Source organism: Oncorhynchus masou, chromosome 9, assembly GCF_036934945.1.
Source record: "Oncorhynchus masou masou isolate Uvic2021 chromosome 9, UVic_Omas_1.1, whole genome shotgun sequence".
Lineage (NCBI taxonomy): Eukaryota > Metazoa > Chordata > Actinopteri > Salmoniformes > Salmonidae > Oncorhynchus > Oncorhynchus masou.
The window spans coordinates 87,623,845-87,639,430 of record NC_088220.1 but is presented as its reverse complement, the minus strand read 5'-3'; the positions used below and the strand labels follow the sequence as shown (position 1 = coordinate 87,639,430).

The window sequence follows — 15,586 nt, the reverse complement described above, 5'->3', positions numbered from 1 at the left end:
AGTAGTAGTAGTAGTAGTAGTAGTAGTAGTAGTAGTAGTGGTGAGGTGTGTTCTAGTCTTTACCTGGGCAGTAGTAGTAGTAGTAGTAGTAGTGGTGAGGTGTGTTCTAGTCTTTACCTGGGCAGTAGTAGTAGTAGTAGTAGTAGTAGTAGTAGTAGTAGTAGTAGTAGTAGTAGTAGTAGTAGTGGTGAGGTGAGTTCTAGTCTTTACCTGGGCAGTAGTAGTAGTAGTGGTGAGGTGTGTTCTAGTCTTTACCTGGGCAGTAGTAGTAGTAGTAGTGGTGAGGTGTGTTCTAGTCTTTACCTGGGCAGTAGTAGTAGTAATAGTAGTAGTAGTAGTCGTAGTAGTAGTAGTATTAGTGGTGGTGAGTTGTGGTCTAGTCTTTACCTGGGCAGTAGTAGTAGTAGTAGTAGTAGTAGTAGTAGTGGTGGTAGTAGTAGTAGTAGTAGTAGTGGTGAGGTGTGTTCCAGTCTTTACCTGGGCAGTAGTAGTAGTAGTAGTTGTGGTAGTAGTAGTAGTAGTAGTAGTGAGGTGTGTTCTAGTCTTTACCTGGGTGGTAGTAGTAGTAGTAGTAGTAGTAGTAGTAGTAGTTGTGTTCTAATCTTTACCTGGGCAGTAGCAGTAGTAGTAGTAGTAGTAGTAGTGTCTTGTGTTCTAATCTTTACCTGGGCAGTAGTAGTAGTAGTAGTAGTAGTAGTAGTAGTAGTAGTGGTGAGGTGTGTTCTAGTCTTTACCTGGGTGGTAGTAGTAGTAGTAGTGGTGAGGTGTGTTCTAGTCTTTACCTGGGTGGTAGTAGTAGTAGTAGTGGTGAGGTGTGTTCTAGTCTTTACCTGGGCAGTAGTGGTAGTAGTAGTAGTAGTAGTAGTAGTAGTAGTAGTAGTAGTGGTGAGGTGTGTTCTAGTCTTTACCTGGGCAGTAGTGGTAGTAGTAGTAGTAGTAGTAGTGGTGGTGAGGTGTGTTCTAGTCTTTACCTGGGCAGTAGTAGTATTAGTAGTAGTAGTAGTGGTGAGGTGTGTTCTAGTCTTTACCTGGGCAGTAGTGGTAGTAGTAGTAGTAGTAGTAGTAGTAGTAGTGGTGGTGAGTTGTGTTCCAGTCTTTACCTGGGTAGTAGTAGTAGTTGTAGTAGTAGTGGTGGTGGTGGTTAGGTGTGTTCCAGTCTTTACCTGGGTAGTAGTAGTAGTAGTAGTAGTAATAGTGGTGGTGGTTAGGTGTGTTCTAGTCTTTACCTGGGCAGTAGTAGTAGTAGTAGTAGTAGTAGTAGTAGTAGTAGTGGTGGTGAGGTGTGTTCCAGTCTTTACCTGGGTAGTAGTGGTAGTAGTAGTAGTAGTAGTAGTATTGGTGGTGGTGAGGTGTGTTCCAGTCTTTACCTGGGTAGTAATAGTAGTAGTAGTGGTGAGGTGTGTTCTAGTCTTTACCTGGGCAGTAGTAGTAGTAGTAGTGGTAGTAGTAGTAGTAGTGGTGGTGAGGTGTGTTCTCGTCTTAACCTGGGCAGTAGTAGTAGTAGCAGTAGTAGTAGTAGTAGAAGTGGTGGTGAGGTGTTTTCTCGTCTTTACCTGGGCAGTAGTAGTAGTAGTAGTAGTAGTAGTAGTAGTAGTAGTAGTAGTAGTAGTGAGGTGTGTTCTTGTCTTTACCTGGGTAGTAGTAGTACTAGTAGTAGTAGTAGTAGTGGTGGTGAGGTATGTTCTAGTCTTTACCTGAGTAGTAGTAGTAGTAGTAGTAGTAGTAGTAGTAGTAGTAGTAGTAGTAGTGGTGGTGAGGTGTGTTCTCGTCTTCAACTGGGCAGTAGTAGTAGTAGTAGTGGTAGTAGTAGTAGTAGTAGTAGTAGTAGTAGTAGTGGTGGTGAGGTATGTTCTAGTCTTTACCTGAGTAGTAGAAGTAGTAGTACTAGTAGTAGTAGTAGTAGTAGTAGTAGTAATAGTGGTGGTGAGGTAAGTTCTAGTCTTTACCTGAGTAGTAGTAGTAGTAGTGGTGGTGAGGTGTGTTCTAGTCTTTACCTGGGTAGTAGTAGTAGTGGTGGAGGTGGTGAGCTGTGTTCAAGTCTTTACCTGGGCAGTAGTAGTAGTAGTAGTAGTAGCAGTAGTGGTGGTGAGGTGTGTTCTAGTCTTTACCTGGGCAGTAGTAGTAGTAGTAGTAGTAGTGGTGAGGTGTGTTCTAGGCTTTACCTGGGTAGTAGTAGTAGTAGTAGTAGTAGGAGTAGTAGTAGTAGTGGTGGTGGTGAGGTGTGTTCTAGTCTTTACCTGGGCAGTAGTAGTAGTAGTAGTAGTAGTAGGAGTAGTAGTAGTAGTGGTGGTGGTGAGGTTTGTTCCAGTCTTTACCTGGGTAGTAGTGGTAGTAGTAGTAGTAGTAGTAGTGGTGAGGTGTGTTCTAGGCTTTACCTGGGTAGTAGTAGTAGTAGTAGTAGTAGTAGGAGTAGTAGTAGTAGTGGTGGTGGTGAGGTGTGTTCTAGTCTTTACCTGGGCAGTAGTAGTAGTAGTAGTAGTAGTAGGAGTAGTAGTAGTAGTGGTGGTGGTGAGGTGTGTTCCAGTCTTTACCTGGGTAGTAGTAGTAGTAGTAGTGGTGAGGTGTGTTCTAGTCTTTACCTGGGCAGTAGTAGTAGTGGTAGTAGTAGTAGTAGTGGTGGTGAGGTGTGTTCTCGTCTTAACCTGGGCAGTAGTAGTAGTAGCAGTAGTAGTAGTAGTAGTAGTAGTAGTAGTGAGGTGTGTTCTCGTCTTTACCTGGGCAGTAGTAGTAGTAGTACTAGTAGTAGTAGTAGTAGTAGAAGTGGTGGTGAGGTGTTTTCTCGTCTTTACCTGGGCAGTAGTAGTAGTAGTAGTAGTAGTAGTAGTAGTAGTAGTAGTAGTAGTGAGGTGTGTTCTTGTCTTTACCTGGGTAGTAGTAGTAGTAGTAGTAGTAGTGGTGGTGAGGTATGTTCTAGTCTTTACCTGAGTAGTAGTAGTAGTAGTAGTAGTAGTAGTAGTGGTGGTGAGGTGTGTTCTCGTCTTCAACTGGGCAGTAGTAGTAGTAGTAGTGGTAGTAGTAGTAGTAGTAGTAGTAGTAGTAGTAGTGGTGGTGAGGTATATTCTAGTCTTTACCTGAGTAGTAGAAGTAGTAGTACTAGTAGTAGTAGTAGTAGTAGTAGTAGTAATAGTGGTGGTGAGGTAAGTTCTAGTCTTCACCTGAGTAGTAGTAGTAGTAGTATTGGTGGTGAGGTGTGTTCTAGTCTTTACCTGGGTAGTAGTATTAGTGGTGGAGGTGGTGAGCTGTGTTCAAGTCTTTACCTGGGCAGTAGTAGTAGTAGTAGTAGTAGCAGTAGTGGTGGTGAGGTGTGTTCTATTCTTTACCTGGGCAGTAGTAGTAGTAGTAGTAGTAGTAGTAGTGGTGAGGTGTGTTCTAGGCTTTACCTGGGTAGTAGTAGTAGTAGTAGTAGTGGTAGTAGTGGTGGTGAGGTATGTTCTAGTCTTTACCTGGGCAGTAGTAGTAGTAGTAGTAGTGGTAGTAGTAGTAGTAGTAGTAGTAGTAGTGGTAGTAGTCGTGAGGTGTGTTCTAGTCTTTACCTGGGTAGTAGTAGTAGTAGTGGTGAGGTGTGTTCTAGTCTTTACCTGGGCAGTAGTAGTAGTAGTAGTAGTAGTAGTAGAAGTAGTAGTAGTGGTCGTGAGGTGTGTTCTAGTCTTTACCTGGGCAGTAGTAGTAGTAGTAGTAGTAGTAGTAGTAGTAGTAGTGGTCGTGAGGTGTGTTCTAGTCTTTACCTGGGTAGTAGTAGTAGTAGTAGTAGTGGTGAGGTGTGTTCTAGTCTTTCCCTGGGCAGTAGTAGTAGTAGTGGTAGTAGTAGTAGTAGTAGTAGTAGTAGTAGTAGTAGTAGTAGTAGTAGTAGTAGTAGTGCTGGTGAGGTGTGTTCAAGTCTTTACCTGGGTAGTAGTAGTAGTAGTAGTTGTAGTGGTGAGGTCTGTTCTAGTCTTTACCTGGGCAGTAGTAGTAGTAGTAGTGGTGAGGTGTGTTCTAGTCTTTACCTGGGCAGTAGTAGTAGTAGCAGTAGTAGTAGTAGTAGTAGTAGTAGTAGTGGTGAGGTGTGTTCTAGTCTTTACCTGGGCAGTAGTAGTGGTGAGGTGTGTTCTAGTCTTTACCTGGGCAGTAGTAGTAGTAGTAGTAGTAGTAGTAGTAGTAGTAGTAGTAGTAGTAGTAGTAGTAGTAGTAGTAGTGGTGAGGTGTGTTCTAGTCTTTACCTGGGCAGTAGTAGTGGTGAGTTGTGTTCTAGTCTTTACCTGGGCAGTAGTAGTAGTAGTGGTAGTAGTAGTAGTAGTAGTAGTAGTAGTAGTAGTAGTAGTAGTAGTAGTAGTGGTGAGGTGTGTTCTAGTCTTTACCTGGGCAGTAGTAGTAGTAGCAGTAGTAGTAGTAGTGGTGAGGTGTGGTCTAGTCTTTACCTGGGCAGTAGTAGTAGTAGTAGTAGTAGTAGTAGTAGTAGTAGTAGTAGTAGTAGTAGTAGTAGTAGTAGTAGTGGTGAGGTGTGTTCTAGTCTTTACCTGGGCAGTAGTAGTAGTAGCAGTAGTAGTAGTAGTGGTGAGGTGTGGTCTAGTCTTTACCTGGGCAGTAGCAGTAGTAGTAGTAGTAGTGGTGGTAGTAGTAGTAGTAGTAGTAGTGGTGAGGTGTGGTCTAGTCTTTACCTGGGCAGTAGTAGTAGTAGTAGTGAGGTGTGTTCTAGTCTTTACCTGGGCAGTAGTAGTAGTAGCAGTAGTAGTAGTAGTAGTAGTAGTAGTGGTGAGGTGTGTTCTAGTCTTTACCTGGGCAGTAGTAGTAGTAGTGGTAGTAGTAGTAGTAGTAGTAGTAGTAGTAGTGGTGAGGTGTGTTCTAGTCTTTACCTGGGCAGTAGTAGTGGTGAGGTGTGTTCTAGTCTTTACCTGGGCAGTAGTAGTAGTAGTAGTGGTAGTAGTAGTAGTAGTAGTAGTAGTAGTAGTAGTAGTAGTAGTAGTAGTAGTGGTGAGGTGTGTTCTAGTCTTTACCTGGGCAGTAGTAGTAGTAGCAGTAGTAGTAGTAGTGGTGAGGTGTGGTCTAGTCTTTACCTGGGCAGTAGTAGTAGTAGCAGTAGTAGTAGTAGTGGTGAGGTGTGGTCTAGTCTTTACCTGGGCAGTAGTAGTAGTAGCAGTAGTAGTAGTAGTAGTGAGGTGTGTTCTAGTCTTTACCTGGGCAGTAGTAGTAGTAGCAGTAGTAGTAGTAGTAGTAGTAGTAGTAGTGGTGAGGTGTGTTCTAGTCTTTACCTGGGCAGTAGTAGTAGTAGTAGTAGTAGTAGTAGAGGTAGTAGTAGTAGTAGTAGTGGTGAGGTGTGTTCTAGTCTTTACCTGGGCAGTAGTAGTAGTAGTGGTGAGGTGTGTTCTAGTCTTTACCTGGGCAGTAGTAGTAGTAGTAGTGGTGAGGTGTGTTCTAGTCTTTACCTGGGCAGTAGTAGTAGTAGTAGTAGTAGTAGTAGTAGTAGTAGTAGTGAGGTGTGTTCTAGTCTTTACCTGGGTAGTAGTAGTAGTAGTAGTTGTGTTCTAATCTTTACCTGGGCAGTAGCAGTAGTAGTAGTAGTAGTAGTAGTGTCTTGTGTTCTAATCTTTACCTGGGCAGTAGTAGTAGTAGTAGTAGTAGTAGTAGTAGTAGTAGTGGTGAGGTGTGTTCTAGTCTTTACCTGGGTGGTAGTAGTAGTAGTAGTAGTAGTAGTAGTAGTAGTAGTAGTGGTGAGGTGTGTTCTAGTCTTTACCTGGGCAGTAGTGGTAGTAGTAGTAGTAGTAGTAGTAGTAGTAGTAGTAGTAGTAGTAGTAGTAGTAGTGGTGAGGTGTGTTCTAGTCTTTACCTGGGCAGTAGTGGTAGTAGTAGTAGTAGTAATAGTAGTAGTAGTAGTGGTGGTGAGGTGTGTTCTAGTCTTTACCTGGGCAGTAGTGGTAGTAGTAGTAGTAGTAGTAGTAGTAGTAGTAGTAGTGGTGAGGTGTGTTCTAGTCTTTACCTGGGCAGTAGTAGTAGTAGTAGTAGTAGTAGTAGTAGCAGTGGTGGTGAGTTGTGTTACAGTCTTTACCTGGGTAGTAGTAGTAGTTGTAGTAGTAGTGGTGGTGGTGGTTAGGTGTGTTCCAGTCTTTACCTGGGTAGTAGTAGTAGTAGTAGTAGTAATAGTGGTGGTGGTTAGGTGTGTTCTAGTCTTTACCTGGGCAGTAGTAGTAGTAGTAGTAGTAGTAGGAGTAGTAGTAGTAGTGGTGGTGGTGAGGTGTGTTCCAGTCTTTACCTGGGTAGTAGTGGTAGTAGTAGTAGTAGTAGTAGTAGTAGTAGTAGTGGTGGTGGTGAGGTGTGTTCCAGTCTTTACCTGGGTAGTAGTAGTAGTAGTAGTGGTGAGGTGTGTTCTAGTCTTTACCTGGGCAGTACTAGTAGTAGTAGTGGTAGTAGTAGTAGTAGTGGTGGTGAGGTATGTTCTAGTCTTTACCTGGGTTGTAGTAGTAGTAGTAGTAGTAGTAGTAGTGGTGGTGGTGAGGTGTGTTCCAGTCTTTACCTGGGTAGTAGTAGTAGTAGTAGTGGTGAGGTGTGTTCTAGTCTTTACCTGGGCAGTACTAGTAGTAGTAGTGGTAGTAGTAGTAGTAGTGGTGGTGAGGTATGTTCTAGTCTTTACCTGGGTTGTAGTAGTAGTATTAGTAGTAGTATTAGTGGTGGTGAGTTGTGGTCTAGTCTTTACCTGGGCAGTAGTAGTAGTAGTAGTAGTAGTAGTAGTAGTAGTAGTAGTAGTGGTGGTGGTGGTGGTGAGGTGTGTTCTAGTCTTTACCTGGGTAGTAGTAGTAGTAGTAGTAGTAGTATTAGTGGTGGTGAGTTGTGGTCTAGTCTTTACCTGAGTAGTAGTAGTAGTAGTAGTAGCAGTAGTGGTGGTGAGGTGTGTTCTCGTCTTCAACTGGGCAGTAGTAGTAGTGGTAGTAGTGGTAGTAGTGAGGTGTGTTCTTGTCTTTACCTGGGTAGTAGTAGTACTAGTAGTAGTAGTAGTAGTAGTAGTACTAGTAGTGGTGGTGAGGTATGTTCTATTCTTTACCTGAGTAGTAGTAGTAGTAGTAGTAGTAGTAGTAGTAGTAGTAGTAGTAGTAGTGGTGAGGTGTGTTCTAGGCTTTACCTGGGTAGTAGTAGTGGTAGTAGTAGTAGTGGTAGTGGTGGTGAGGTGTGTTCCAGTCTTTACCTGGGTAGTAGTAGTAGTGGTAGTAGTAGTAGTAGTAGTGGTGGTGAGGTGTGTTCTAGTCTCTACCTGGGCAGTAGTAGTAGTAGTAGTAGTAGTAGTAGTAGTAGTAGTAGTAGTGGTGAGGTGTGTTCTAGTCTTTACCTGGGCAGTAGTAGTAGTAGTAGTAGTAGTAGTAGTAGTAGTGGTGGTGAGTTGTGGTCTAGTCTTTACCTGAGTAGTAGTAGTAGTAGTAGTAGCAGTAGTGGTGGTGAGGTGTGTTCTCGTCTTCAACTGGGCAGTAGTAGTAGTGGTAGTAGTGGTAGTAGTGAGGTGTGTTCTTGTCTTTACCTGGGTAGTAGTAGTACTAGTAGTAGTAGTAGTAGTAGTAGTAGTAGTAGTAGTAGTAGTGGTGGTGAGGTATGTTCTATTCTTTACCTGAGTAGTAGTAGTAGTAGTAGTAGTAGTAGTAGTAGTAGTAGTAGTAGTAGTAGTGGTGAGGTGTGTTCTAGGCTTTACCTGGGTAGTAGTAGTAGTAGTAGTAGTAGTGGTAGTAGTAGTAGTGGTAGTGGTGGTGAGGTGTGTTCCAGTCTTTACCTGGGTAGTAGTAGTAGTGGTAGTAGTAGTAGTAGTAGTGGTGGTGAGGTGTGTTCTAGTCTCTACCTGGGCAGTAGTAGTAGTAGTAGTAGTAGTAGTAGTAGTGGTGAGGTGTGTTCTAGGCTTTACCTGGGTAGTAGTAGTAGTAGTGGTGAGGTGTGTTCTAGTCTTTACCTGGGCAGTAGTAGTAGTAGTAGTAGTAGTGGTCGTGAGGTGTGTTCTAGTCTTTACCTGGGCAGTAGTAGTAGTAGTAGTAGTAGTAGTAGTAGTAGTAGTAGTAGTAGTAGTAGTAGTAGTGGTGAGGTGTGTTCTAGGCTTTACCTGGGTAGTAGTAGTAGTAGTGGTGAGGTGTGTTCTAGTCTTTACCTGGGCAGTAGTAGTAGTAGTAGTAGTAGTGGTGAGGTGTGTTATAGTCTTTACCTGGGCAGTAGTAGTAGTAGTAGTAGTAGTGGTGAGGTGTGTTCTAGTCTTTACCTGGGTAGTAGTAGTAGTAGTAGTGGTAAGGTGTGTTCTAGTCTTTCCCTGGGCAGTAGTAGTAGTAGTAGTGGTAGTAGTAGTGGTGAGGTGTGTTCTAGTCTTTACCTGGGCAGTAGCAGTAGTAGTAGTAGTAGTGGTAGTAGTAGTAGTAGTAGTAGTAGTAGTAGTAGTAGTAGTAGTAGTAGTAGTGGTGGTGAGGTGTGTTCAAGTCTTTACCTGGGTAGTAGTAGTAGTAGTAGTTGTAGTAGTAGTGGTGAGGTGTGTTCTAGTCTTTACCTGGGCAGTAGTAGTAGTAGCAGTAGTAGTAGTAGTGGTGAGGTGTGGTCTAGTCTTTACCTGGGCAGTAGTAGTAGTAGTAGTGGTGAGGTGTGTTCTAGTCTTTACCTGGGCAGTAGTACTAGTAGCAGTAGTAGTAGTAGTAGTAGTAGTGGTGAGGTGTGTTCTAGTCTTTACCTGGGCAGTAGTAGTAGTAGCAGTAGTAGTAGTAGTAGTAGTGGTGGTGAGGTGTGTTCTAGTCTTTACCTGGGCAGTAGTAGTAGTAGTAGTAGTAGTAGTAGTAGTAGTAGTAGTAGTAGTAGTGGTGAGGTGTGTTCTAGTCTTTACCTGGGCAGTAGTAGTAGTAGTAGTGAGGTGTGTTCTAGTCTTTACCTGGGCAGTAGTAGTAGTAGCAGTAGTAGTAGTAGTAGTAGTAGTGGTGAGGTGTGTTCTAGTCTTTACCTGGGCAGTAGTAGTAGTAGTAGTAGTAGTAGTAGTAGTAGTAGTAGTAGTGGTGAGGTGTGTTCTAGTCTTTACCTGGGCAGTAGTAGTAGTAGTGGTGAGGTGTGTTCTAGTCTTTACCTGGGCAGTAGTAGTAGTAGTAGTAGTAGTAGTAGTAGTGGTGAGGTGTGTTCTAGTCTTTACCTGGGCAGTAGTAGTAGTAGTAGTAGTAGTAGTAGTGGTGAGGTGTGTTCTAGTCTTTACCTGGGCAGTAGTAGTGGTGAGGTGTGTTCTAGTCTTTACCTGGGCAGTAGTAGTAGTAGTAGTAGTAGTGGTGAGGTGTGTTCTAGTCTTTACCTGGGTAGTAGTAGTAGTAGTAGTAGTAGTAGTAGTAGTAGTAGTAGTAGTAGTAGTAGTAGTAGTAGTAATAGTGGTGGTGGTTAGGTGTGTTCTAGTCTTTACCTGGGCAGTAGTAGTAGTAGTAGTAGTAGGAGTAGTAGTAGTAGTAGAAGTGGTGAGGTGTGTTCTAGTCTTTCCCTGGGCAGTAGTAGTAGTAGTAGTGGTAGTAGTAGTGGTGAGGTGTGTTCTAGTCTTTACCTGGGCAGTAGCAGTAGTAGTAGTAGTAGTAGTAGTAGTAGTAGTAGTAGTAGTAGTAGTAGTAGTAGTAGTAGTAGTAGTAGTAGTAGTGGTGGTGAGGTGTGTTCAAGTCTTTACCTGGGTAGTAGTAGTAGTAGTAGTTGTAGTAGTAGTGGTGAGGTGTGTTCTAGTATTTACCTGGGCAGTAGTAGTAGTAGCAGTAGTAGTAGTAGTATAGTGGTGAGGTGTGGTCTAGTCTTTACCTGGGCAGTAGTAGTAGTAGTAGTGGTGAGGTGTGTTCTAGTCTTTACCTGGGCAGTAGTACTAGTAGCAGTAGTAGTAGTAGTAGTAGTGGTGAGGTGTGTTCTAGTCTTTACCTGGGCAGTAGTAGTAGTAGTAGTAGTAGTAGTAGTAGTAGTAGTGGTGAGGTGTGTTCTAGTCTTTACCTGGGCAGTAGTAGTGGTGAGGTGTGTTCTAGTCTTTACCTGGGCAGTAGTAGTAGTAGTGGTAGTAGTAGTAGTAGTAGTAGTAGTAGTAGTAGTAGTAGTGGTGAGGTGTGGTCTAGTCTTTACCTGGGCAGTAGTAGTAGTAGCAGTAGTAGTAGTAGTGGTGAGGTGTGGTCTAGTCTTTACCTGGGCAGTAGTAGTAGTAGTAGTGAGGTGTGTTCTAGTCTTTACCTGGGCAGTAGTAGTAGTAGCAGTAGTAGTAGTAGTAGTAGTAGTAGTGGTGAGGTGTGTTCTAGTCTTTACCTGGGCAGTAGTAGTAGTAGTAGTAGTAGTAGTAGTAGTAGTAGTAGTAGTGGTGAGGTGTGTTCTAGTCTTTACCTGGGCAGTAGTAGTAGTAGTGGTGAGGTGTGTTCTAGTCTTTACCTGGGCAGTAGTAGTAGTAGTAGTAGTAGTAGTAGTAGTGGTGAGGTGTGTTCTAGTCTTTACCTGAGTAGTAGTAGTAGTAGTACTAGTAGTAGTAGTAGTAGTAGTAGTAATAGTGGTGGTGAGGTATGTTCTAGTCTTTACCTGAGTAGTAGTAGTAGTAGTAGTAGTAGTAGTAGTAGTAGTAGTAGTGGTGGTGAGGTGTGTTCTAGTCTTTACCTGGGTAGTAGTAGTAGTGGTGGAGGTGGTGAGCTGTGTTCAAGTCTTTACCGGGGCAGTAGTAGTAGTAGTAGTAGTAGCAGTAGTGGTGGTGAGGTGTGTTCTAGTCTTTACCTGGGCAGTAGTAGTAGTAGTAGTAGTAGTAGTAGTGGTGAGGTGTGTTCTAGTCTTTACCTGGGCAGTAGTAGTAGTAGTAGTGGTGAGGTGTGGTCTAGTCTTTACCTGGGCAGTAGTAGTAGTAGTAGTGAGGTGTGGTCTAGTCTTTACCTGGGCAGGTGTGGTGGTGGTGAGCGTGTGGGACGCTCCGAAGCTAAACTCCTCGGAGGTGGAACGTACGAAGCAGGTGGAGGAGGACTCGCTGGTTACTATGGTGACGGGCTTGGGAAGCATCTCCTTCCGGCTGTTGGAAGATGACTCACTTCCTGTATGGGACTGACATCATCAAACTACAGGTCAGAGGTCATGTAGACTGACAAACACAACAGGTAATCAAACTGCAGACCGACACACTATAGGTCAGAAATCATCAGTGGGCTGTAGTGGTGCAGGTTGAGAGCTTCAAGTTCATTGGTGCCCAAGAAACTATCATGCTCCAAACACACCAAGACAGTTGTGAAGAGGGCACGACAACACCTTTTCCCCCTCAGGAGACTGCTAAGATTTAGCATGGGTCCTCAGATCCTCCACAGCTGCACCATCGAGAGCATCCTGACTGGTTGCATCACTGCCTGGTATGGCAACTGCTCTGGCTCCGACTGCAAGGCACTACAGAGGGTAGTGTGTATGGTCCAGTACATCACTGAGGCCAAGCTTCCTGCCATCCAGGACCTCTATACCAGGCGGTGTCAGAAGGAGGCCCTAAAAATGTACGAAGATTCCAGCCACCCTATTCATAGACTGTTCTCTCTGCCCCCGCACGGCAAGCGGTACTGGAGCACCAAGCTGCTGAACAGCTAATCAAATGGCTACCCATTTACTGCTTCTCGCTGTTTTTTTATTTATTTTTTATCTCTGTATAGTCACTTTATCCCTATCTACATGTACAAATTACCTGGACTAACCTGTACCTCCAGACATTGACTCTGTACCCCCTGTATATATTCTTATTACTAACCTGTACCCCTGTATATAGTCTCATTACTAACCTGTACCCCCTGTATATAGTCTCATTACTAACCTGTACCCCTGTATATAGTCTCATTACTAACCTGTACCCCTGTATATAGTCTCATTACTAACCTGTACCCCCTGAATATAGTCTCATTACTAACTTGTATCCCCTGTATATAGTCTCATTACTAACCTGTACCCCCGCACATTGACTCGGTACCCCCTGTATATAGTCTCATTACTAATTTGTACCCCCTGTATATAGTCTCATTACTAACCTGTACCCCCTGTATATAGTCTCATTACTAACCTGTACCCCCTGTATATAGTCTCATTACTAACCTGTACCCCCTGTATATAGTCTCATTACTAACCTGTACCCCTGTATATAGTCTCATTACTAACCTGTACCCCTGTGTATAGTCTCATTACTAACCTGTACCCCCGTATATAGTCTCATTACTAACCTGTACCCCCTGTATATAGTCTCATTACTAACCTGTACCCCCTGTATATAGTCTCATTACTAACCTGTACCCCTGTATATAGTCTCATTACTAACCTGTACCCCTGTATATAGCCTCGTTATTGTTATTTTACTGTTGCTCATTTATTTATTTTTTTAGTTAATTTAGTAAATATTTGTCTCAACTCTTAATTTTATTAAAACTGCTGGTAAAGTGTTTGTGAATAAGCAGAGAGACAGACTACAGACTGTACAGTCGTGGCCAAAAGTTTTGTGACACAAATATACATTTTCACAAAGTCTGCTGCCTCAGTTTGTATGATGGCAATTTGCATGTACTCCAGAATGTTATGAAGAGTGCAATGAATTGCAATTCATCTGATCAAAGTCCCTCTTTGCAATGCAAATTAACTGAATCCCCCCAAAACATTTCCACTGCATTTCAGCCCTGCCACAAAAGGACCAGCTGACATCATGTCAGTGATTATCTCGTTAACACAGGTGTGAGTGTTGACGAGGATAAGGATGGAGATCACTCTGTCATGCTGATTGAGTTCGAATAACAGACTGGAAGCTTCAAAAGGAGGGTGGTACTTGGAATCATTGTTCTTCCTCTGTCAACCATGGTTACCTGCAAGGAAAAACGTGCCGTCATCTTTGCTTTGCACAAAAAGGGCTTCACAAGCAAGGAGAGGAGAGCGGTTCAATTGTTGTGAAGAAGGCTTCAGGGCACCAAGAAAGTCCAGCAAGCGCCAGGACCATCTCCTAAAGTTGATTGAGCTACGGGATCGGGGCACTACCAGTACAGAGCTTGCTCAGGAATGGCAGCAGGCTGGTGTGAGTGCATCTGCACGCACATTGAGGCAAAGACTTTTGGAGGATGGCCTGGTGTCAAGAAGGGCAGTAAAGAAGTCACTTCTCTCCAGGATAAACATCAGGGACAGACTGCTATTCTGCAAAAGGTACAGGGATTGGACTGCTGAGGACTGGGGTAAAGTCATGTTCTCTGATGAATCCCTTTTCCAATTGTTTGGGGCATCCGGAAAAAAACTTGTCCGGAGAAGACAAGGTGAGCGCTACCATCAGTCCTGTGTCATGCCAACAGTTAAGCATCCTGAGACCATTCATGTGTGGGGTTGCTTCTCAGCCAAGGGGGTGGGCTCACTCACAATTTTGCCTCAGAACACAGCCATGAATGAAGAATGGTACCAACACATCCTCTGAGAGCAACTTCTCCCAACCATCCAGGAACAGTTTGGTGATGAACAATGCCTTTTCCAGCATGATGGAGCACCTTGCCATAAAGCAAAAGTTACAACAAAATGGCTCGGGGAACAAAACATCAATATTTTGGGTCCATGGCCAGGAAACACCCCAGACTTTAATCCCATTGACAACTTGTGGTCAATCCTCAAGAGGCAGGTGGACAAACAAAAACCTACAAATTCTGACAAACTCCAAGCATTGATTATGCAAGAATGAGCTGCCATCAGTCAGGATGTGGCCCAGGAGTTAATTGACAGCATACCAGAGGTCCAGCATACCAGAGATTGCAGAGGTCTTGAAAAAGAAGGGTCAACACTGCAAATATTGACTCTTTGCATCAACTTCATGTAATTGTCAATAAAAGCCTTTGACACTTATGAAAAGCTTGTAATTATACTTCAGTATTCCATAGTAACATCTGACAAAAATATCTAAAGACACTGAGGCAGCAAACATTGTGAAAATGTATATTTGTGTCATTCTCAAAACTTTTGGCCACGACTATAGACTGACACACTGTAGACTGACAGACAGTAGACTGACACACAGTAGACTGACACACAGTATACTGACACACTGTAGACTGACAGACAGTAGACTGACAGACAGTAGACTGACACACTGTAGACTGACACACAGTAGACTGACACACTGTAGACTGACCCACTGTAGACTGACAGACAGTAGACTGACACACTGTAGACTGACACATTGTAGACTGACACACTGTAGACTGACACACTGTAGACTATAAACTGACACACTGTAGACTGACAGACAGTAGACTGACACACTGTAGACTGACACACTGTAGACTGACACACTGTAGACTATAGACTGACACACTGTAGACTGACACACTGTAGACTGACAGACAGTAGACTGACACACTGTAGACTGACACACTGTAGACTGACACACTGTAGACTATAGACGGACACACTGTAGACTGACACACTGTAGACTGTAGACTGACAGACTGTAGACTGACACACTGTAGACTGACAGACAGTAGACTGACACAATGTAGACTGACAGACAGTAGACTGACACACAGTAGACTATAGACTGACACACTGTAGACTGACACACTGTAGACTGACACACTGTAGACTGACACACAGTAGACTGACACACAGTAGACTATAGACTGACACACTGTAGACTGACACACTGTAGACTATAGACTGACACACTGTAGACTGACAGACTGTAGACTGACAGACAGTAGACTGACACTGTAGACTGACACACTGTAGACCGACACACTGTAGACTGACACACTGTAGACTATAGACTGACACACTGTAGACTGACACACTGTAGACTGACAGACAGTAGACTGACACACTGTAGACTGTAGACTGACAGACAGTAGACTGACACACTGTAGACTGACACACTGTAGACTGTAGACTGACAGACAGTAGACTGACACACTGTAGACTGACACACAGTAGACTGACACACTGTAGACTGACAGACAGTAGACTGTAGACTGACACACTGTAGACTGACACACTGTAGACTGACACACTGTAGACTGACACACTGTAGACTATAGACTGACACACTGTAGACTGACACACTGTAGACTGACAGACTGTAGACTGACAGACAGTAGACTGACACACTGTAGACTGACACACTGTAGACTGACACACTGTAGACTGACACACTGTAGACTGTAGACTGACACACTGTGGACAAAAATATACATTATCTTTATCTACACTGAACAAAAATATAAACACAACATGTAAAGTGTTGGTCTCATGTTTCATGAGCTGAAGTAAAATATCTCAGAAATGTTCAATTCGTACAAAAAGCTAATTTCTCTCGATTTTGTGCAGAGATGTGTTTACGTCCCTGTTAGTGAGCATTTCTCCTTTGCCAAGGTAATCCATCCACCTGACAGGTGTGGCATATCAATAAGGTGATTAAACAGCATGATCGTTACACAGGTGATCAACAGCCCTAACGCCCCGTAGCACTCACTTCAGTCATCATGAAGTGCTTTGAGAGACTAGTCAAGGACCATATCACCTCCACCCTACCTGAAACCCTAGACCCACTTTAATTTGCTTACCGCCCAAATAGGTCCACAGACGATGCTATCTCAACCACACTGCCCCAATAGTCTACCAGAGTGCCATCCGTTTTGTCACCAAAGCTCCATAT

General features: G+C 43.5%; 1 protein-coding gene across 1 annotated transcript in view; it reads right to left on the bottom strand.

Moving 5' to 3' along the window:
* The window catches only part of spred3 (sprouty related EVH1 domain containing 3), a 58,595-nt gene that overhangs the window by 21,568 nt on the left and 21,441 nt on the right, over positions 1 to 15,586 (bottom strand). Inside the window, exon 4 of the mRNA XM_064975381.1 lies at positions 10,831 to 10,995. Coding sequence (XP_064831453.1) covers positions 10,831 to 10,995 — 165 coding nt within the window. The remainder of the gene's footprint in view (positions 1 to 10,830; positions 10,996 to 15,586) is intronic.